Raw genomic sequence first — 22834 nt, forward strand, 5'->3', positions numbered from 1 at the left:
AGAGGTACGCAAAAAAGGGCATGGTATCCAAAAGAGTTGCACAGGGCAGCTGGGGCACATTGTGCCATATTAAGTAATTCCTAGTATTCTTATTTTTCAAAATATTTATTTATTTACTTATTTCTTTTTTTTGGCTGTGTCGAGTCTTAGTCACAGCATGTGGGATCTTCGTTGAGGCATGTGGGATCTTTCATTGTGACACTCGGGCTCTCTTGTTGAGGCACACAAGCTCAATAGTTGTGGCTTGAGGGCTTACTTGCCCCGCGGCGTGTGGGATCTTAGTTCCCTGACCAGGGGTTGAACCCACATCCCCTGCATTGGAAGGCGGACTCTTTACCACTGGACCACAAGGGAAGTCCCAATTCCTGTTATTCTTAAATTGGTATACATGTAGGTCCAGATGCAACATGCTTAAAGCATGACACCAGTTGCTTACGTGAATGTTGGATCTAGATACTGCTTGAAGAGTAAAACTCAAGATATACATGATAGGATTTATATGAGGAATTCAAAGAGTTTGTAAAATTTTCCACAATAATCATAATTTATCATATGCAATCCCACTACAACATTTAAGCTTGCTATGTGAAACTCATGGCTCATTTCCTAATCTAAATATTGCTTTTCAAATATTGTCGACAATTTCTTCCTACATCTCAGCAGAGCAAGTGTTTCCCAATTGAAATGAATTTAAAACTGAGAAATTACAATGCCTTGAAAAAGGTAGTCTAATTTCACACTATAGCAACAGAACAGAAATTATGTGAAAAGCTTGATTATAACAACACAATTACTGATTTTGCTGAAATAAAAGCAGGAAAAACAAAATTGACAGAATAAATGTATAATAACTTATGAATCCTGTCTGCTTTTATTTCATCACTCACTCAAACATCATCAGCCCATTAAGAGACAAGCCAGGCATGTGTTAGTCATCTTTGATGCTTGGCTGACTTTCACTCATATAAAAACCATAGCTTTACACATATTTTGTATTTCATTATAATTAGCATATAGATGTCATAACTCATTTACTATTGATTAGTTTGATTTACAACTTTAAAATATTCAGATATATAGTGTGTGAAGCTCCATTTGTACCTTGCCCTGGACCTCCCAAATGTTTGGATGGGTTTGGTCGAGACATCTGCCCAGGGCACACATGATCCAAATGCCTTGTCTCCCATTCAAACATGCATTTGATGAGCACCCACTGGTTGCTAGCCATGGGGATTAGGCCAAGATGTGTCATTTACAGCCCCTGTTCTCAGGTGTGCACCTGATGCTAGTGGAGCCAGAAAGTCATTGGAGCACCTCAAAGAGATGTCTGGTACAGACACGGATGTTCCACACGCACCAGCTTTTATTTCAAAGAGAGCGGAGCTGAGGTCTTGAGTCTATCGCATCATTACTGAGTGGCCTTAGGCAAGTGTTAGCTCCTCTCTGAGGCTTGGTTTTCTCATCTATAAAATGGGGATGATAACAATACCTACATCCTAAAGTTATGAGAGTTAAATGAGATTATACATGTGTGTTAATCTATTACTGTGCAACAAATTAGCTCCCAAACTTCATGGCTTAAAAAGCAATTATTACTGGGACTTCCCTGGTGGTCCAGTGGCTAAGACTCCAAGCTCCCAATGCAGGGGACCAGGGTTTGATCCCTGGTCAGGGAACAAGATCCCACATGCTGCAACTAAGACCCACTGCAGCCAAATAAATAAATAAATAAATAAATAAATATTTTTTAAAAAACAGTTATTGGACTTCTCTGGTGATGCAGTGGTTAATAATCCACCTGCCAATGCAGAGGGTCATGAGTTTGATCCCTATTCCAGGAAGATCCCACATGCCATGGAGCAACTAAGCCCGTGCACCACAACTACTGAGCCTGTGCTCTAGAGCCCTCGAGCCACAACTACTGAAGCCTCGAGCAGGTGCTCCACAACAAGAGAAGCCACTGCAATGAGAAGCCCATGCACTGCAATGAAGAGTAGCCCCCACCCTCCACAACTAGAGAAAGCCCATGCACAGCAACAAAGACCCAGCACAGCCAATAAATAAATAAGTAAATGAAAATAAATATATTTAAAAAACCAAAACAAAACAGTTATTACTTCACAATGTCTGTGGGTCAGGAATTCAGGAGTGGCTTCACTCTGGCTCTGGCTCAGGGTTTCTCACCAGTCAGAATGTCGGCAGGGGCTGCATTCATCTGAAGGTTTGTCTGGGGCTGGAGAATCTGCTTCCCAGCTGGCTCCCTTGTGTGGCTATTGGCAGGAGCCTCAGTTCCTCGCCAGCTGCCTGTAGGAGGCCTTTGTTCCTTACCACCTGGGCCTCCCAGCATGTGCCTGAGTGTCCTCAAGACATAGCAGCTAACTTCCCCCAGAGTGAGTGATCCAAGTAAGAGGAAAAACCACAGTGCCCTTTTATGACCAAGTCTCCGAAGATACACATCATCACTTCTGCTTCATTCTATTAGTTAGAAGCAAGTCCAGACCATCTTCAAGGGGAGGGAATTAGTCTCCATCTCCTGAAGGGAGAAAGATCTCAGAATTTGGGAACATATTTTCAAACAGCATGGAAATGCTTAAGAGGATCTGGTAAGGGGGATATGTGTATAAAAACAGTTGATTGAACTTGGTGTACCACCAAAAAAATAATAAATAAATAAATAAAATTAAAAAAACAAAACAACAACAACAACAAAAAAAGAGGATCTGGTAAGTAAGCATTCATCATTAGTGCCATGATTATTTCCCACATTTGTATTTCATCCTACAGTTAACAGGGTTCTTTGCATCCTTTGCTACGTTTAATGTTCATGAGAACCCCATGGTGTCATTATTCTCATTTTACAGATGAAGAAACAGGCTCAGAGAGAAGTGACCTACCTAGGGTCAAACAGATATCAGTGGCAGAGCGGGGCTGGAAACCAGCCCACTGGTAGGACCACAGCAAGCCCAGCTTCTTTTCGTATTGCTCCCACAAATATGGGAGTTCAAGTTCTCCATTCTGAAGTGCCGGGGAGTCTAAGAAGCCATAGAAATCTAACAGGCCACAGGCAAGGGCAGCGACTCTTCCAGGAGGAGAGGCTGAGACGGGATGGAAAGAATCTGGTGAGCGTGAAGGAGGGATGGGATGACACAGGATGTGTCTGGCATTCGAGCATTAAGTGCTGAGGAATGAGGGCTGGGAAGGGGTGACAGAGAGAGACCTGGGGCAGGTGTCAGCAGTACCTGAGGACAGACTGATACAAGTGACCACGTCTGGGGTTTTCTGGCAGGGTGATGGAGGCAGGATGGGCTCTGGAGTGGTGTAGTGCAGGCCAGGGTTAACCTTGGAGGGGCTCCTAGGTGACAGCTCCCCCAGCAGAGGAGGCAGCAAATCTCAAGAACAAGCCTGGGGCTTGGAGTAAGTTTCTCCTGGGGCGAAACTGTGACTCTACTACCTCCAAGCTGTGTGCCATTGGGTAATCTCTAAACCTCTCTGAGACTCAGTTTCCACAACTGCAATGGAGACTAATATCCACTGAATTTCTGTTTGTACCCCCCATACCTGGTATAAACACAGCTATCAGGATGCCTGTAACACACTGTGGTGCTTAACTCTCTTCACAGGGCAGAAAAGCATAATTGTCTGAGCTGAGCTCATCCAGTGTACTAGCCGCTAGCTATGTGTGGCTACTTAAATTCAAATATAGATTAATTTAAATAAAATCAAATTAAAAATTCACTTTCTCAGTCACAATAGTCATATTTCAAGTTCTCACTAGCCACATAGGACTTAGTGGCTACCATACTGGACCAGGCAGAATAGAACATTTGCGTCAGGGCAGAAAGTTCTATTGGACAGGACTGGTTTAGAGCAGGAGGTGCAGTAGAAACATAACATAACGTGTAATTTAAAATTTTCTGGTAACCTAGAGCCCACGTGTCACAATTGCTGAGCCCGTGTGCTGCAACTACTGAAGTCCATGTGCCTAGAGCCCATGCTCCACAATAAGAGAAGCCTGTGCACTGCAACGAAGAGCAGCCCCAGCTCACCACAACTAGAGAAAGACTGCACGCAGCAAGGAAGACCCAACACAGACAAAAAAAAAAAAAAAAACCAAAAACTTACTGGCAGCCAGGTTAAAGAAACTAAAAACAGATAGATGACATTAATTCTAATAACATATTTTATTTAACCCTATATATCCTGAATATTACTTTGACATATCACCAATTTAAAAACACTCATGAGATAGCTTACATTCTTTTTTTTCTTACTAGGCCTTTGAAATCCAGTGTGTACTTCACATCGATGGCCATCTCAATTCCCACTGGCCAAATTTTAAGCGCTCAATAGCCACCTATGGCCAGTGGCTAGTGTATTGCACAGAGTAGTAGGAGAGCAGAGGCTCAGGGACCTGAAAAGCTGGGGTGAATACTTTCTCCTTCACCTGCTGTAGTGCTGTGTGACCTTGGGCAAGTTGTTCAATCACTCTGAGCCTCAATACCCTTATCTATAAAATGTCTGTGAGTCTCTACATGTGATATTATTCTATAGGTGACACTATCATATTCTATATGCAATTATTATGTTATTATATCACCTTATATCTTATTATGATAGCAGCCAGTGGCCCTTGTGAAGATTAATGAAGAGACAGTATAAGCCTGTAGCACATGCTACAGGATAAGCTCCCAATAAATGCCACTTGTAGTGGTGGCTGCTGTCACTATTATGGGTCTGACCTCTCCACCGGACTGTGAGTTCCTGGAGGGCAGAGACCAGGGTCTGCTCATTCTCTGCCCCCTCCCCCAATACCCTCCCCCTTTCCCTGCACCTGACCCAGAGCTCCCCTCTGTCTGGGCCTCACTCTGTGGTCAGACAGGTATGAAAGCTGTTCAGCTTTCATGCTGGCCCCCACCCCCAGGGCCTAGCTCAGAGCTCATGACTCAGGTTCAGCAAACATTTTCAGCCCATGAGGCAGTTGGTGGTGCAGAAATCAATTCTCCTGTGGTGAGTGGAGGTGAGGGGGCGAGAAAGCTCTGGGCTGGGAGACAGGAGACCTGCTGCTAACTCCATCTGCTACCCTGGGTGGGTGACTTTCCCTCTCTGGCCTCAGTTTCCCAGCTATAAAATGGGCAAGTCAAATCTGATGAATGTCAGGGAACCTCCCATGGCAGCCATACAGTTGGTAACAAGGGCCCCTGACCCGCCAGGCTCAGCTCACACGCAGGAGCACAACAGATGTGTCCCTCCTGACACACACAGTCCTGGGGACCGCAGATCAGAATGCCCAGTCCCTGCATTCTGAGGGAAAGCCAGGCCTAGACCCCAGGTCTCCTGACCCCGAGGTACCTGCCATCCTTCTCCCTCCACTGAGGAAGGTAAGAGATGGCACAGTCCATAATCAGGAGCCAGCTTGCCATCCTGGCTTGGCCACTCACGAACTGTGTGACCTTTAGTAAGTTTCTTAACTTACCTCAGTTTTCTCATCCATAAAATGGGTTTATTACTACTTACCTCATAGGGTTGTTGTGAGCCTTAAATGACCTGATGTGTATAAGGAGCTCAGAACACTCCCCAGCTCTTGTAGGTGCTCTTCAAGTGTTCACTGTTACATTATTTTCCACTGTTAATATTGCTTATGTGGGTGTATGCAAATAGTTTGATGTTATAGTGTTATATTATTTATATTACTAATGTTATTGTATTACATGAAATATTGTTACAGTCATCCCACATGAAGCAGGTGGAAGAGGAGGCAGAGCTGGCACTATTGAGCCACCTAGGGAGTTAATGGACTTTATCTCATTCAATCTTCACATCAACTCTACAAGGATGCTATCATTGCCCCCATTTCACATATGAGGAGATCGAGGCTTAGGGGTGAAATGACTCACCCAAGATCACACAGCCAGCAAGTAGCAGAACAGGGATTTGAACCAGTTTTGACTCCAAAGGCCTCACCCTTTCTCCCACACCTCTGTCTTCTCAGAGAACTAAGCTCTGGGTTCTATAGCTGAGTTCCCATAGGGTTACCAGTCCCAGCTCCTCTCGGCTAGGAAAACCTACTCCTAATCTCCCTCTAGAAGTTCTGGCCCCAAGCTGGGCCCTGTTAAGTCAGGGTCCCTCCAAATGCCTCCTCCATGGCCCTAGTCCCAGCCATGGCCTTGGTGGGTGTTTTCTGGACAGGCCTTCACGCAGCCACAACCATGAGCTCAGGAATCTCCCTTTCCGTGGCTTCATTTGCATAATCCCCACAATCCAGCGCAGACGCAGCTTCCGTTTGTGATATTAATTACGTGGAGGAAAATGTCCTGGGCAAGGAGAACGGACTCCTGATTTTCAACCTTTGTCCCCTCATGCCACCCCTCCTGCTCGCCCCTCCCACATATATTGTGGGTATGGAGCAGAATCGGAACTCAGGAACAAGAGGTGTGACCCTGCTCCCACGTGTGTCCCCATTCCTGCGTTCCCTTGGGGCTGCCTGAGCCGCTTGAACCACTGGAGGAAAGAAGGTCTGGCCCCTGCTCAGAGATCAGCCAACAGTGGATGTTAAGTGTTCAATTGTGTGATAAAACATGCCATTTGCATTTAAAAATTAATCCCAGAGGAAAATAATAGACTATTAGTTAATGGGTAGAATTGACAAGCTGGCTACTTTCCAATGCCATCTCAGACAGTCACAGTGCTGAGCTCTGCATAGCCTTGGAGATGATGCTGGAAAGATGAAAACCACCTGCCTGGTCTCCTTGGACTCCCCTTGAGCTCCTTGTCCCAGCTCTGTGGTTGGAAGTCTGAGACCAATTGCCAAGGCGGCTCCGTAACCCGGAGAACACGTCACCACTGTCACCCACTAACTTGCTGTGTGACTTTGAGTTAGACACTTTCCTTCTCTGAGACTCCATTTCTTCATTTATAAAATAAGAGGGGTGCAGAAGCTGATATCAGACTTTTCTGAACTTAAAAATTCTAGGGTTCTGTCATTACCAATTTCAAACACTTGTACCAAGGCACAGCACTTTGAGGTCCTCTTCTCAGGAGCAGAGTCTGTCCAAGGAAAGCGTGGGAAGGCTGAGAACTTTGGGCCCACTACCTCAAGCCCCTTCTCCTTTCTTCTTCTCAGAACCTCTTCTGGACCCCAGATGTCTGTTCTCATCCGGTCACAGAGATACAAAACACCAGGAGATCTGAGTTCTCGTCCTGGTATTGCCCTAACCCACCTGAGACCCTACGCAGGGCAGTTTCCTCTCCCATAAGACCCAAGGGTAGAGGACTTTGGACTGACCAGGGACCAATGGGGTGGCATGAGTGCTGTGCCCACATTGGGCTGAGATGCTGGCTGGACGAATCACAGTCTCTCCCAAGAGGCACAGTCAGGTAATCAAGGTACGTGCAGAGAGGAATAACCTGCAGAGAGAAGAAAGGGCATCAAAGCCTCAAGCAAGCATCCTGAGAGACTCTTTCGAGGGGTAAATGAGACAACATTTGTAAGATGCTCCGCGCAGCCCCCAGCAGATATTGCTACTACTATCATTATCTCAATGGTTAGAGATGCCTTAGATTCTGAATAATCACAGGTCACGTTCAGGCCTCCTGAGGCTTTTGCTGGGTTCCATTAAGGCCTGATCATAGAGTAGAAATTCTGGTTTTTCCATTGCCAGCTGCGTCCTTCCAAACACTCCTGAGTCAATTTCTTGTAATCCAGAGAATCATCACAGCTCATATGTCACCACCTCCTGGAAGCCTGACTGCTAGTCATCATACTCCCTCCTCTCCATCCATCCATCCATCCACCCACTCATCCGTTTGGTAAATGCTTCTAAAACACCTCCTTGTGCCTAGTCCTATTTAAATATGAACCAGCTGTACTCTTTGTCCTAATGGGGCTTCACTGTTATTCCAGAGAGCTCAGACACCTGGCTCTATGACTTTCTCTTTTCATGTACAAGGGGACCCTTAAAGAATGCCTTACCCTTCTGTGGGTTTCCCCAACCCCAGTGCCCATCCCACTCTGAGTCTTTTCTGGAAGGGGGCAGCTCTCCTGGCCCTCAGTGCCTCCGCACCCAGCTCACTGGCCCAGCAACCCCACCCTGCTGCACACCTGTTGCCAGTCACCTATCAAGACAGCTCTTTCAAACTCCAAGAGACAGGCAAATTGGGAAACGGCCAGCCAGGTGAGCAGTCATAACAACCCTGTGTACTCCCGGTATGGCGCGAAGATCAAAGCATCCTGTACCAGGCACGGTAGTCAACTGTAACAACCTTTTACCTGTACCTTTACTCCACAGTTTACAGAGAGCAATTCCTATCTCCCAACTCCTTTCAGCTCCCAACAGGGCCCCTCGCCACAAGGAAATTGAGGCTTAGGAAGTGACACAACCACCTGAAGCCATGGAGAAAATAAACAGTGGCATCGGGACTTGAATTCAGGCCTCCTAACATTTAATCTGGCGTGATCATAGCTACAGCCTCAAAAGGGCCTTTATCTAGGGGTTAGGACAAGAGGCACCCAGCCCAACACTCCTGAGTCTCTTAAGTGACCTTAGCTAAGTCACTTCCTCTCTTGGCTGCTGTTTCCTCCACCATAATATGATTGTTGTAAGGATCAAAGCAATGATGGGTGGGAACAGGCTGTGGAGACAGGCTGCTCACTGCAGGCCAGAACCCCTAGCCACCCCTCTTCTAGGACCCTTGGCTATGAGCTGGGTAATCCAGGCCCTCCCAGCTCCCAGGAGGGAGTGTCTCTGGCTCTGAGTGGTAATTTCCATGGCTCAGGGATACCAGATAGCATTTCACCACCTGTTTCCAATGCCAAGAAGGTTCTTTCTGCTGGTGGGAGGGAAGTTTTAATTCACTGTAGCAAGCACTTACGCAGTACCCATGTGCCAGGCCCTTTGGGATTCTGAGGTGAACAGGATGCAGTCTGCCCCAAAGGGGCTTCCCGTCTGGAGGGGGCATAAGTTAGCAGGGAATGGAACGAATGTCTCACAGGTATCTGCAGCTGGCAGGCGTTTTGTGTGCGTCCTCTCCTAGCTCATAACAAACCTGTAAGGATTAGGACCATTTGCATAGAGAGAAAGTGAGCCTCCAAGAGGTCAAGTATCCTCCTTGCTCAAGATCACACAGGATTTGCACACATACATCCCTTAACCCCAAAGCCCACACTCTTTCCATCCCATGAGGATATTTACAAGAATACAAGGTGAAGGAAATTGACATGTGTGCCATCAGCATGCTGGGAGCTTTAGAGAGGGGGAGTGGATCTATGGCAGGATTCCTGGAGAAGGTGGTATGTGATGAGGTCTTTGGAGGATGTGGAGAATGTGATCCAGAGTGAAGCTGAGTATGAGAAGAGCGTGGAGGCAGGAAAATGGAGGATGCCCCTGGAGTCTTGAGGACAACAGTTTGGCTGGAGCAGAGGGGACCTGGAGGTGAACAATGGGAGACACGACGGGGAAGGTAAGCTGGGTCCTATTCCTGAGGGCCTTGAACACCAGGCTAGGGCATTTGTATTTATTGCAGAGAGCAGCGGGGAGCCACTGAAGACTTTAAAGCAGGTAAGGGGCTCAATTGGAGATTTTGAGTTTCAGGAAAACCTTCCAGGGGTTGGAAGTTTATGAGCAGAGATCTAGAGAAAGTGGATGAGACTAAATAAGATCCACCCTCTATACTTTGCATTTGGTTTCCCTCTGACATTAAAATAATTAAAACATCTGACGTTAAAATAATTAAAACATCGAGCACTCATGGTGGCCCAGGCTTATTAGAGCCAAGCATTTCACATATTATCTCATTTCAGACTTCACGACTCAAGGAGACAGACACTATTATTATCCCATGTTACAGATGAGAAAACTGAGGAACAGAGAAGTGCAGTGGCTACCCAAGGTCACATGGCTGCTAAAGGGTAGAGCTGGATTTGATCCTGGGTAGTCTTTCTCCCAAAGCTACAACCCTTCAGAGTGAGAGAAGGAAGGAAGCCCTTCTCCAGAACAAAAATTCAGATGCCCTCCACTGCGGAACGCTGGTCACAGAGTGGGGTAGAGACCCAGGGGTCAAAAGTGGAAACCCAGGACCCCAGCACCTCCTGACACAGCTACTGGGTGGTGCTGTGCTCCTGGAGGGTGCATTCACTCCCTGGACCGCCAGGTGGCAGTAGGGAGACTGGCTGCTCCAAGCCGCAGGCCCAGCCCAGACTTCTCCAGCTCCAAGTCACAAAAGCCCAGGACTGGCAGGAATGAGGCGCAGCACGACTTTGCGGGCACCTGATCCTCCTGGTTGCTCATTGTCCCAAACCCCGTATCCTCTGTGGTCAGAGGGGGCATCCAAAGTGGAGCTGGGATTGCAGGCACACTTAAGTGAAGCGGGAAGGCACAAAGGTTTTATGGCCTGTCCCTCCCAGCCAAAAGCAACACTGTTGCATGAGTTTTTAACAACCCAGGGAGATGCTTGCTTCACAGTGTTGGGTGGGAAAAAAAAAGAGAACACAGCACTGTGCATACAGCAGGATTATAGTTATATGCAAAATACTTGTGCCTAGAAAAATGCCTGAAAGGAAATGGATCGAAATATTAACAGCGTCTCTCAGGCTGGGGAAATTATGGGTGGTTTCTGTTTCCCTTCTTAACTCTTCTATATCTTCTTTATTTTTACCAATGAGCGTGTGCTACGTTTATCATGAGGAAGAAAAAAATTTTCTTAAAAGGGATAGGAAAGATATTAGCCATTAATCAGATTTTTTTGTCTTTCAACTGTCACCTCTTCCAGGAAGACTTCCTTCCTTCTCCAGGCAGAGGTAGTGACTTCCTCCTCTGTGCCTCCAGAAGGTTTGAATAGTCTTTATAAAAGAACACTTTTCACTCCATCGGGTAATTATTGATGTCTAAATCTATGCTAGTCAATCTGGTAGCCACTTGCCACATGTGACTACTGAACATTTAAAATGTGGCTGGTGCAAACTGAGAGATGCAGTTTGCACCTCTCAAAATACACACCAGCCTTCAAATGCTTAGTATGAAAAAAAAGTAAAATATAGTTCATTAATTACATGTTGAAATAATATTTTGGATATACTGGGTTAAATATATTAAAATTAACTTCATCTGTTTCTTTTTATTATTTTTTAATGTGGCTGCTAGAAAATTAAAAATTACATATGAGGCTTATATTGTATTCTATTAGACAGTGCTGATTCCTGAGCTTCATAAGGGTAGATCCATGGCTGCCAGTTCAGGCCCAGGGAAGGAAAGGGCCCTGTCTAAAGTCATATAGAAAACTAGAGGCAGAACTAGAACTTGAGGCAAGTCTCTACTAAGAAATTCCCCATGGCCTGGCACTGCCTGCAGGTGGGTCTGACCCACAACTGTCCATGTGCCTTCATCAGTCCTGCACCTGGGCAGGGAGGGACATTCAGACGGGAGTTGGAGACCTAGGTACTCGAGAGGTGACCTCTATATTCTCTCCAGGCTGTCACTCAGCATAACACACTTCCCTTTCAGAAGCCCCTCCACCTTCCCCCTCAGGAGGGAGGCCTCAGGGAAAGCTGAGAGGACCCAGAACATGTTGGCATCCTCTGGTATGTCTGAGATGAGGACACAGGTCCTGCTGTCCCCACTGAATCCACAAAATTGAGGGAGTCAGGGCTGAAAGTGGCCTCAGAGAAACAACCTTGGCCAATGCCCACATTTTGCATTTGTGGCAAGTGGGGCCCAGAGAGGGTGAGTGCCCTGCTCAAGTTTACACAGCAAGTTAGGGGAGGGCTGGGACATACCCTGGAGTCTCAGTCTAGGGGTATAGAGGCCAGGCTAGCCCCCTAGACCAGGAGGATGGTGGCCTGGGTTGGCACCCAGGCTGCCCCCAGGACCTCCTGAACCAGGCTCATACTGCTTCCTCTACCTCAGATCAGTTCATTCTCTACGTATAAACCTCGATGCCTCCCATTGTACTTAAAATACAATCACATTCCTCCTCTACCACCTAATCTCCTCCACACTCCCATTGCCTGCCATGCTTTAGCTGCTATTCCTAGAAGGTGCCCTGTATATGCTCACCCCAGGGCCTTTGCACTTGCAGTTCCTTCCACCTGGAACTCTTTTTCCACACTTTTACATGGTGGACTCCCCATCATTCAGCTTTCAGCTCTCATGTTCCCTCTTCAGAGAGGTCTTCTCTGATCCCCCTGGCTAGAGTAGCCCCCCTCCTCGCAGGCACCCACTGTCCCATCACCTGGTGTATTGTCTTGCTGGCATTTATCCTTATCTTAATTATCTCGTCCATATATAGGTCTTCCACAGCAGAAGATAGGTTCTAGAAGAGCAGGGCCTTGTCAGGCAGGTTCACAGCTGTGTCCCTGCCTCCCCAGTAACTGGCATGTAGGAAGCACCCAATTAATGTTTACTAATTGAATTTGATTGAAAGCGACCTGGATAAATCAGGTCACTGAAGCCTAGTTCCAGCTGCACCCCAAATTTGCCATATGTCCTTGGGCAAGTACTTTTTTCCCTCTCTGGAGCCCCAGTTTCCCATTCTGAAAAATGGAGCTCCCACTGCTGCCAGGCTGGCTGGCAGGATAGGCTGGTTGAATTAGCATCAGTCGAGTTGATGGGTGTGAACACTGCTTTGTAAACTGTTAAAGCGTGATTGCAAATGCGAGTAGCTGTTGTCATTAGACAAATGAAGTTTAAGCCGCCTCCTCCTCTGATGAGGAGGGGATTGGGTCAGATGCTCTCTGGGAGCCCCACCCGCCCTGGGAGAGTATTGTTCAGAGTCCTGGTACTGCCTGCAGGCAGCTCCCAGTCTGAAGGGGTGGTAGGGATAAGATGCAAATCAGAAACCATCTGAGACACCAGCCAGGGCCTGCTGCTGGGGCTGACCATCTTTCAGGAATCAGATAACAAGTGCAAACCGTCTGAGGCGGGTGAGGCCAATGTCAATTAAAGCTCTTGGTAGGGGGTGGGGTGGAGCCAAATCCAAGCCATTAGCAGTGGAGAGGGCAACCAGGTGGAGTGCACAGCTGGGACAAAGGCACAGCTGAAGGCAGTTGCCACAGAGACCAGTGAGGAGGGGCCTGGCCAGACTGCAAAACCCAGCCACCCTATGGGCTCCCAAATGAGGAATACAGTATGTGTAGGGAGAAAACGATGGGAGAGGGGGGGCTTTATCTGATTATTACCACTAATTTTCTTTCCAGCCAGTTAAAGCCCGTGGACTGATGTCTGTTTAATTATATAATGTTGAGTGAGTCACTTCCCTCTTCAGGCCTCAGTTTCCTTACCTGTGAAAAGTGGATGTGGGAAGTTGACTCCCTGATCTCTTTGTGTCCATGAAAAGCTCAAGGGGGATCCGTGTTGCGGTCAGACAGGCCTGGGGTTGCATCTGAGCTCTGACTAGCTGTGTGACCTTGAACAAATTGTCTGGTCCTCAATTTCATCATCTGAAAAGGTTAGCATCTACCTCATAGAGTTGAAAGATTAAGGAGAACACTGTATAGACAAAGCATAGCCTAGTGCCTAGTGCCAGGTCCTTAATAAATGCCACTGCTATTCTTATTTGGAGTCAAAGAGGGAGGTACCACTGGGGTGGGAAGATAGGGACAAGGGCCCCAGGGGATAGAAACACAGCAGAAGTGCTGAATCCCCCCAGCACATAGTAGGTGCTCACACAATATTTCTTGAATTGGGAAGGGGCAGGGCACCTGGATGTTGGCACTGATGGGTGCAATAGCTTGAAGCCTCTCTGCCCAGGAGAGGGAGTCTTGTCCCACGATGGGCCAGGCTCAGGGTCTCTCACACCCTGGGTCCTCTGCAAAGTCTGAGAAGCAGGAACTAAAAATAAAGATCAGCCACACCCCAATGGATTTTGACCCTGGCCAAGGAGGAGTCTGAAGTTTAACAGGGGGCAACCCCCCCAAAGGGGCAAATCCCCCCCCCCCCACCTCATTTCCTCTCTCTGCTCACTTCTGCTCTCTCTCCTTCCCAGGCAGTCTCTCCCAGTCTTCCTGGCCCACCTCCTCCTGGGGGCCTTCCAGGATGACGCCCATTTCAGTTGGACCCTTGAAGCTTTTAAAGATAACTCACTTTCCCAAACCTTAAATGGGGTCTCAGAGTCTGTGGTGTCCTTTTCTTGGTGTGAACTGTAGGGTGGGCCTGAAGGGAGGGGACTGCTGGGACACTACAGTAGTTTGTGGGACAAAGGGATGGGAGAGGTCTGGGTGGCATCAATTGAATTTAAGCCGTCTGTTCCTCCACTGGGCACTTACACCCATTCTACAGGGCAGGAAGCTCCTGCTTAAGTCTTGTTTGTCAGGAGTGTGGCTCCCAAAGGCCAGAGGCCCTGACTGGGTGATTCCTGAAGCCCCCGCTGAAGCTCGCCCACCATCCGGCCTCAGCAAAGCCCTTAATGATGATGGTGATGAAGGCTGTCAGAGCAGGGATGGAACAAGGGGTTGCGTCCTCCCTGAAGGGACAGCACAGCACAGAACCATGGCTGCACAGACAGCTCCATGCCATGGGGGTGGGGGTGGCTTCCCCAGACACCCCCGTCTGCACCACCCCCAAACTGCACTGGGAACAGGATGAAAACACAGAGAGAGAAATCCAGTGTACAGAGCGAAGCGTCTACAGGGAGGGGCCGGCGGGCTCGCTCAGAACAAGGCAGGGAGGGTAGGCCTGGGGTCTGCCTGCCAGGGCCCGGCCTGCCCCTGCCAGAGTGACCCCCACCCCCACCCCAGGCCCCGGTGTTAGCGCCAAGGCCCATTCTCCCAGGCGGAGGCCCCAGCCCAGCCCCAGCGCCTGGGAAAGCCGCCTGTTTTGTTCCCATCTCCACACGCAGGCCCCCCCCGCCCCCGCCCTTTTTTTTTTTCATTCATTGCAGTTCGGTCCCTTTCGGAGCTGCAGGGACCCGGGTGGCAGGGCTGAGGCGAGGGGGTGGCACTCCCGGCCCTGACAGGTAGGGCCCGCCCCGCTTTGGGCAGCCCCTTCCCCCGCCCTCCCCCCGGGTCCCCTCGCTCTGCCCCTGTCAGCCGCGCCAGACGCTCTCCGGCTTTGCAGCATTCAATAAAAATTCAGAAACATTTGGGCTGAAATCGCTGCTTTATCTGGAGGAGCCACAGCGCCGGGAGAGACCACTGCTGCGCGGGGGGAGCCCGGGGTCTCCGTCGCCGGGGCGCGCGAGGTCTCCGCGCTCCAGCGTCCGCGCGGCCCCCGGCTGGCCCCGCGGACGCGGCGGGGCTGGGGCTCTAGGGGCGCGCGCGGCCAGCCGGGGTCCCGGGCGCGCGCGGGGGGCGGCGGCCCGGCCGGGCTCCCCCCGCGCCCGCGGCTCAGGTGGGCCGCGCCCAGCGCTGGCGGAGCCCGGGTCCCCGTTCTGCCCGGGCTGGATGGCTCATTCTGCTGGCTGCGCGGTGGCGGCGGCTGTGTGTGCGCCGCGCCTCGCCGCTCCCCCCGGCCCCCCGAGCCCGGGGCGCGCGCTCCCGCCCGGGCCGCCCGGGCCCCGCGGCGCCGCGGCCCGAGGCCCCGGGAAGCGCAGCCATGGCCCTGCGGAGGCTGGGGGCCGCGCTGCTGCTGCTGCCGCTGCTCGCCGCGGTGGAAGGTGAGCGGGCGGGCGGGCGATGGGGGCGGGGAGCGGCCCGGGCACGGACGGCCGTCGGCGCCCACCTCCGCCCTGCGGCCCGCAAAGTTTGCCCCGGGGCTCGCGCCGGGCGCAGGTGGCCGCGGGGAGGTGTGTCCGGCCGCGCCGGGAGGCGCGGGCCCGGCGGGCGCTGATTGACTGTGCCAGGAGGAGGCGAAGGGACCATCTTGCCGAGGCTTTGTAGCCAGCCCGGCGAGCGCCGCCCAGGGCCGGGGGCTGCCCACGCGCGCTCGCCGCCCCCGGCCCGGGCACCCCCCTGCGCGCGGGCCTGGCCTTGCTCGGCACGGGGTGGAGGGGCGCCGGCCGCGGGGCCCGGCGCGCAATCGGGGCTGGAAAGTTTGGCAGGGAGCGGAGGGAGGAAGGCACCGCGACTGCACGGGGTGGGGGCTCCCGGTCCGCGCCCCCGGGATGGGGTCGGAGCCCCGACGAGCGGGGACCCGCAGAGTGGAAGTGAGCGCGCCAGCCCCCCGCGCTGGTGCCTGCCCATCGCCCGCGGCGTACAATGAGGTCCCCTCCCCTGGAGGACTACAGGGGGGGATGGGTCCGTGGGCATCTCTCGGCTGCGCGGGGTCTCCGGGCACCCCTGCCGGCCACCGCCCCGCTGGCGGCAGAGCTCAGCGTGGCCGCAGGAGCCCCGGGAACTCTCCAGCTGCCGCCAGGGCCGGACCAGATGCTCTTGCCATGTGTTGGCCTTGGCCAGCCAGGGTCGCTGGGCCCTCTCGCCATAGTCTCGTGTGTTGGTCCCACCCGACCCCCAAAGGGACAGCCGGCTTGCTCTGGAGGGAAAGTTAGTGGGGTCTGGGTGTGTCCACTAGAAATGGCCGAGCCTGTAGGGCAAGAAATGAACATGAATAATGGTTCTCATGTGTACTGCACTTTACAGTTTTCAAACCGCTTTACAGTTTATGAAGTACTTTGCACTATATGCAAAGTACTGTGGTTTACAACGTGCTGCACAGTTGACAAGGTACTTTAAGCTTTACAGAGTGCTTTCGCACCCACAATTTTGCTGGATTCCCCAAAATAAGTCTTCCACAGAAGCCAGGTGGGTATGAGTCTTACTTCCTTTTAATAGAAAGGTAAACCGAGGCTCAGAAAAGTCAGTGTCTCACCCCGTGGTTATTGGGTGATAAAAGTAGAACGGGGGTCTCAAGTCTCTGAAGCTTGTGCTCTGTTCATTTTGCTGGGTCTTCTTGTCCCTAAACAGGGTGACCTCTTTCAGGATTCTGCCGCCAGAGGCCTGAGGGGTATCCTCATCTCGGGCCATTTTGGGGGGTGATGGGAAGCCCCTTTCCCCCTTGCGGCTCAAGAAAAAAACTCCAAAACAAAAAAACCTGATCGGACCGAGCATGGAGGCTGCAGCCTCTGGGAGTGGCACGTTGGGGGATCCCGTGTGATAGCTTTAGTTCCTCTCTCAGTAATGAGTGCTTTAGTGACCGCAGTTCAGGGGATGGAGGGGTATCCCTGGGTGGCACCAAGGCAGCTGTCCTCCGGCTCCTGGAGGATTTGGCCGCTGCCTGAGGTTTCCCGGAGTGGGGCCACTGGGGCACCAAGGGTGCCTTGGGCCCTGGGTGTGGAGGGCAGCCCTGAGGCCCGGCTGCTGGCGGGAGCTCCCTGGAATATGGTTGAGGTACCACTTATTAGCTCTCGCTTTAGGGAAATGACTCATGCGTTGGCCCGCTATACATTGGGATGTTTACAGTATTATGGGGAGCTTGGCATAAATATTGCTATTCGAGTTGCAGTCAGCAGGGCTGGAGGGGAAGAAAATTGGCCCTTCTCGCGTCGGAAAAGGTCTGGGTGTGTTTTTAATTACCGTGGGGTAGATGGAAGGGCCATGTCTGTCTGGCCCTGGCCCTGGCAGGAGATGGTGGGAATCTGGTGGGCTCTGGCCAGATGGGACCCTGGGCCCTGGATCCTGGACACCGGGCTGATTGGCTGCTAATGTCACAGGAGGGCATGGCTGCTTGGGCTGCCACTTGTGGGCAGGCTGGGAAGAGGGCTGCAGTGGGCACCCCAGACCTTGCGTCAGGCTCTTCCTCTGCCCCCTGGACACTAAAGAGTCTAGTCCATTAGGGGTTAAGGAGGAGCTGGCCTAGTGGAGGGGGAGACGGTGTGAAGTGGAAGTCAAAGGCCCTGCTTCTCATTTACTATGGGACCTTGGGCCAGCTCCCTTCCCTAAAGGGGGCTCAGTTTCTCTGGGTCTAAAATATTCGACCTGATCTCCTAGGAGTCCACCATATGCACCCTACCTCCCTTCCCTGAGCCTCGGTTTTCTCATCTGTCAAGTGGGGGTAATCATGCCAATCCTGCCTGTCTCACAGGCATGTTTGTGAGATTCAGACCAGATAACGAATGGGAAGAAGTCTCCTTGAAGAACCATGTGTCTTCTGGGGGGTGGAAGATGGGGATGGACAGTGCTGCTTGTGACACAGCCCAGGAGAGACAGGATCTCCCTGGGAGCAGCACAGTCCGTGAAAACAGATCTGAAGCTTGGGGTGATGAGAGGGCAGCCCCTGGGGCTTCCAGCACCCAGAGACGCGTGGCCACCACTCCTGGCCCTTCCGCCTGCCCGTACCCTGTAGTAACAAGGCTGTCTTGAGCATTAAGGTCTTGGAAATCCCCAGCCTTTGAGAGAGGAGAGAGGGTGTGTGTAGTTTTTTGTTTTTGTTTTTGTTTTGGGGGGCGTGTGTCCCTGGGTTAGAATGGTGAGCTTAGTATCTCCCCAGACCATGAGACCCTCCAAAGGACACACAAGTCTGGAGCATCTGGTGTGGGCTCTTGGAGAGGATGAAAGTGCCCTGGGGACATGTCCAACAGGAGAAGAGGCCAGGGACAGACCAGCCACTAGATGGAATCCAAAAGTTGAAGTCTAGAGAAAACCAATCTCCTCTGTACACTTGTTCTTTTGGTTTCCAAGTATTTATGGGGCTTGTTTTGTAGCTGGTGTGATGCTGGGCCCTGGGATGGGCGGGGAGATAGGGGACAAACCCATAGGGAAACAGTTGGCAAGATATAATGTGATAAGTGTGTCCCAAGTGCTGCCAGGAGGAAGTTGTGAACCACCTGGGGAAGCAGAAGCTGTTTAGGATGGAAGCCGGTTACTTTGTCATTTATGGCTTTCGTCTTTGCCTCATTTTCTTACTTCCCATTCTCTCTGCAGCAAAATCTTCTCAGCCACCTGTCACATTAATGCACTATGTTCCCAGAAGTTAAGGAGGTTGACTTTGGGACTAAGAGGAGGCAGATTCTTTGCCTGGAAGAAGAAACAGCGTGTGTAGAGACACAGAGGCATGATGAATGGGTACTTACTTGGGTGTATCTGAGGGAGACGGGTGTCGAAGGCAGCAAAGGGGGATGAGGCTGAGAATGGAGGGCAGGGCTCGGATGGAAGGCTGAGGAGTTTGGACTTGAATACTGAGGGCAGTGGGGAGCCATTGAAGGTTCTTGAGCCATTGAGGGACCTGGCCAGATTTGGTTTTGGAAAGATCACTGACTTCCCATGTGTGGGATGTTCAGGTGAGCCAGACCCCGTGCTGCACAGTCAAGAAAAAACCAGCTTGTCTATTCCTTGCTAGACTGTGAGCTCCCTGAGGGAGCTCATCTGGCTCATTCTTGTGTCCACAGTTGTGGTAAAAAGAGCTCCATTCAAATGCCACCTCCCAGAGGCCTTCCCTGATTACCTCGTCTAAAACAGACTGAGTCCAGACACTTTCTATCCCTCCTGCTTTGTTTGACTTTAAAATGCCCACTGCCATCTGAGATGGTAGCAGAGATTTGTTGCTCTCCTTGTTTAGTGTCCATCTTGCCCACGAGACTGTAAACTCCGGGAGGGAAGAGGTTTTTAACCTGCCATGTTTGCTACGGCAGCCCAGTGCCTTGAACTGAGCCCAGTCACGTGACGCCCAGTAACTGAAAGACATAATCAGCTAAGGAATGGGGAATGAATGAATGAATGCTGAGTGAACAAATAATGAAAATATTATACTGTGTTATACAATAAGTATCTGGAGAATGACACAGAGATGGAGGAGAGAGTCATCTGGCCGGGGAGATGAAGGAAATCTTCCCGGAGGGAGAAGCAGAGGGCTGGTGTGAGCAGGGACACAGAATGCAGGAAAATGTTTGGAGATAATGAGAATATCAGTTCAGCCAGAGCTCAGGATTCGAATGGACCAGCAGCAGCTATGCCCTAGGCAGGTCTCCTTCTTACAGGGGTTGAGGGAGCCTGCCTGCCCCCCACCACCAACCCCGTACACTTCTTGTCTCTCCCACCCCCAGCCCAGCCCTTTGCTGGGCCCATCTCTTGGGCATTACCTATCTAAGACCCAACCACCTTCAGTAGGATTAATTTAGAACTGGTTTTCCTTTTATGTTTATTTCTCCTGCTTCTCATTTTTAAAGGAGGCTGCTTTCATGTATTCGTCTTAGCCAGGAAATCAGGGCTTAGATGTAAAGCCCAAATGCTGTAGAATTCAAAAGCAAGTTGACTTATTCATTCATTCCTCCATCCATCCATATATTTTAAAAGAGTCGCCAGGCACCTCCTTCATGTCAGGTGCTGGGTGGGAGAAGGGATTCTGGCTTTGGTGGGAAACAAGGCTGGCCAACTTCACAGACTGTGGGATAGAGAAAAGCACAGCCTTCTGGGCAATTAGACCTGGGTTCGAATCCCAGTGCTGCATGCTATGTGCCCTGGGCAAGGAGCTGGACTCCGTTTCCTCAGGGGTTCCTGTGGACACCCACATAAAGTGTCAGGCACATGGCTGTGTACAGTCGAGACTGCTCTCAGCCCCTCCAAGGTCCTCTTCCTTGGAATGCCTGTCGGTGTTGTCAGTGATGGCTGTGTCCTAATTTGCCCCCCTTTTTGGCATCTAGATTGTTCAGGCAACAAATCAGCCCTCAGTGCCTCCCCCAACCCATCACACAGGCTCCCAACTGCCCCCCCAGCCTTGGGACAGGTGTGGCCAGGCCCAGAGTCCTATCTCTGCCTCCTTCCTCAGGGCCCTGTCGGGGACAGATACTTGGTTGTTTTTTGTTTTGTTTTGTTTTTAAAGATTTATTATTTTCTTTTTGGCTGCATTGGGTCTTCATTGCTGTGCACAAACTTTCTCTAGTTGTGGCGAGCGGAGGCTACTCTTCGTTGCGGTGCGCAGGTTTCTCATTGCAGTGGCTTCTCTTGTTGAGGAGCATAGGCTCTAGGTGCTCGGGCTTCAGTAGTTGCGGTGCGTGGGCTCAGTAGTTGTGGCTCACAGGCTCTAGAGCACAGGCTCAGTAGTTGTGGCACATGGGCTTAGTTGCTCTGCGGCATGTGGGATCTTCCCGGCCGAGGGCTCGAACCTGTGTCCCCTACACTGGCAAGCCGATTCTTAACCACTGCACCACCAGGGAAGCCCCCAGATACTTGGTTCTTACAATGGCAGGGAATTGGGGGAGGGCGGTGCTCTCACCTTAGGTCCGCACACCTTTTAGTTGTGGGGCCCTGGATCACCCTGAAATTATGATAGAATGTTGGATGTTAAGGCGGACTTGCCTAGGAAGAGGGAACTTAGCTTTCGGAAGATTCTCAAAACAGTTGTGAAAACACAAGCCTATACCTGAGCTCCCGGTGGGAGGGTTGAGTCCTAAGTTGGTCCCGTGGCCCCACGGCCATCCCCTCTGCCCTGCTGTGGCCCCAGTCCTTCCCAGGGGGTTGTCCTTCCTGGCACCTTTGGCCCCCTCCCCTTCATCAAGGTTTTGCATCAGCCCCACAGCCAGGACAGGAGCAGGTTCTCTGGGCAGCTGTGCTGGGTACTCAGCAAGGCCCAGGGTAGCAGCTGGTCAGCTCTGCCTGCCCAGAGCTCACCTACGAGCTTAGGCTAGAGGTTGGACCCCTGCAGGCAGAGAGACCCCTAAAGGAAGGGGCAGATGGAGCTGGCTGGTGACAGGAGGCCTGGGAAAGCAGGGGGATTGTGCTCCATCTGAGGGTAGAGGGGTGAGGCCTGGGTGGCCTCCGGGCAGAGGTGGACCTGGCCTGCCCCTCCAGCCAAGGCCCCATCTCATCTTGTGGCCTGGCCTGCTTGCCTGACTTAGCTGGAGAGTTGGAAGATCTGGATTGAGGCTAGGGGTCTGTATTTTTAACTCACTCCACAGGTCGTTCCATTAGGCAGGCAGATTTGCCCCCCTGTGGCCTAAGATAAAACACAGGACTCCTGGGAAAGAGGAAGAGAAGCCTCAGCAGGAAACTGGAAAAGACTGAAATGACGTGAAATCAATCAGTTAGCGCCCACCAGCCCAGGCTGCCTGCCTGCTGGTGAACGGAGGGAGGCTGGGCTGGGAGAGGGCAGGGCAGGGAAGAATGTTTGCACACCTCTCAGGCGTGGGGTGGGGTGGCCGTTGATGTGATGGCACCTGGAAGCTTCCTGATTGGGATCAGCTGTCTGATAAGGCTGCCTTGAAAGCATTTTAGGGTTTTAGGGCCTTTTAGAGCAGGTGCCTTCCAGAGGGTGGAGAGGGGACGCCTGTCTCCCGGTGCACCTGTGTCACTTGGGGGGCTTGCGTAAGACCACCTTAGCCTGGGCTGTGCTAGGTGAGCTTCCTGGAGCCATCTGTAGCCCTGATGCAGCTCCCTGGCCTAGGGGTGTACTCAGGGAAGGGACCTTGTCTGTTCTGTGGCCTTGAGCAAGTGATGTGCCCTCTGAGCCTCAGTTTCCTGGTCTGTAAACTAGAGGTGCTGCCTGTTGGAGGCGCGTGGTGAGGTTTAAATGAGGTCCTATATACAGTGGCCGGCAGAACAGCCTGACCCGCTACCGGGCTGGTATTCATCAGTAGTCATTACTGCAAAATGTTAGCACCCTCACTCCTTGCCGGAGTTCTTATTCCTTTCTCTGAAATCCCAGAGCCCTTTAGCCAAGCCCTGACCACTCTCTCTCTCTTGTTCCATAAACAGCATAACCTGGGGGTTACGAGGGTGTCTGAAGTCAGACTGTCCTTTACTGTGTGTCCTGTGGTCCGTTACTTAACCTCTCTGAGCTCTGGTTCCCTCGATTCTAAAATGGGGATAATATTAGTTCTTGAGATGGTTGTGAGGAATGAGTGGGTTAATCCACGAAAGATGAAGCTGACTGACTGAATGTGTACCTCACGTGTGATGGGCACACAGTAAACATTAACTGGGGCTGTTATTTCTCAAAACCAGTGAGAAACCAGCTTCAGTGTCAGGGAGACATGGGTG

The 22834-nt window shown here is 51.2% G+C and overlaps 1 protein-coding gene across 2 annotated transcripts in view; it reads left to right on the plus strand.

The window, feature by feature from the left end:
- The first annotated feature begins 15448 nt into the window (after positions 1-15448).
- EPHB2 (EPH receptor B2) overlaps positions 15449-22834 on the plus strand; it is a 184316-nt gene continuing 176930 nt past the window's right edge. For both annotated transcript variants that reach the window (XM_057744188.1, XM_057744178.1), the window contains exon 1: positions 15449-15582. In XM_057744188.1, the coding sequence (XP_057600171.1) occupies positions 15522-15582 (61 nt within the window). In that variant the 5' untranslated portion in view covers positions 15449-15521. The remainder of the gene's footprint in view (positions 15583-22834) is intronic.

This window comes from Hippopotamus amphibius, chromosome 1, assembly GCF_030028045.1.
Source record: "Hippopotamus amphibius kiboko isolate mHipAmp2 chromosome 1, mHipAmp2.hap2, whole genome shotgun sequence".
Lineage (NCBI taxonomy): Eukaryota > Metazoa > Chordata > Mammalia > Artiodactyla > Hippopotamidae > Hippopotamus > Hippopotamus amphibius.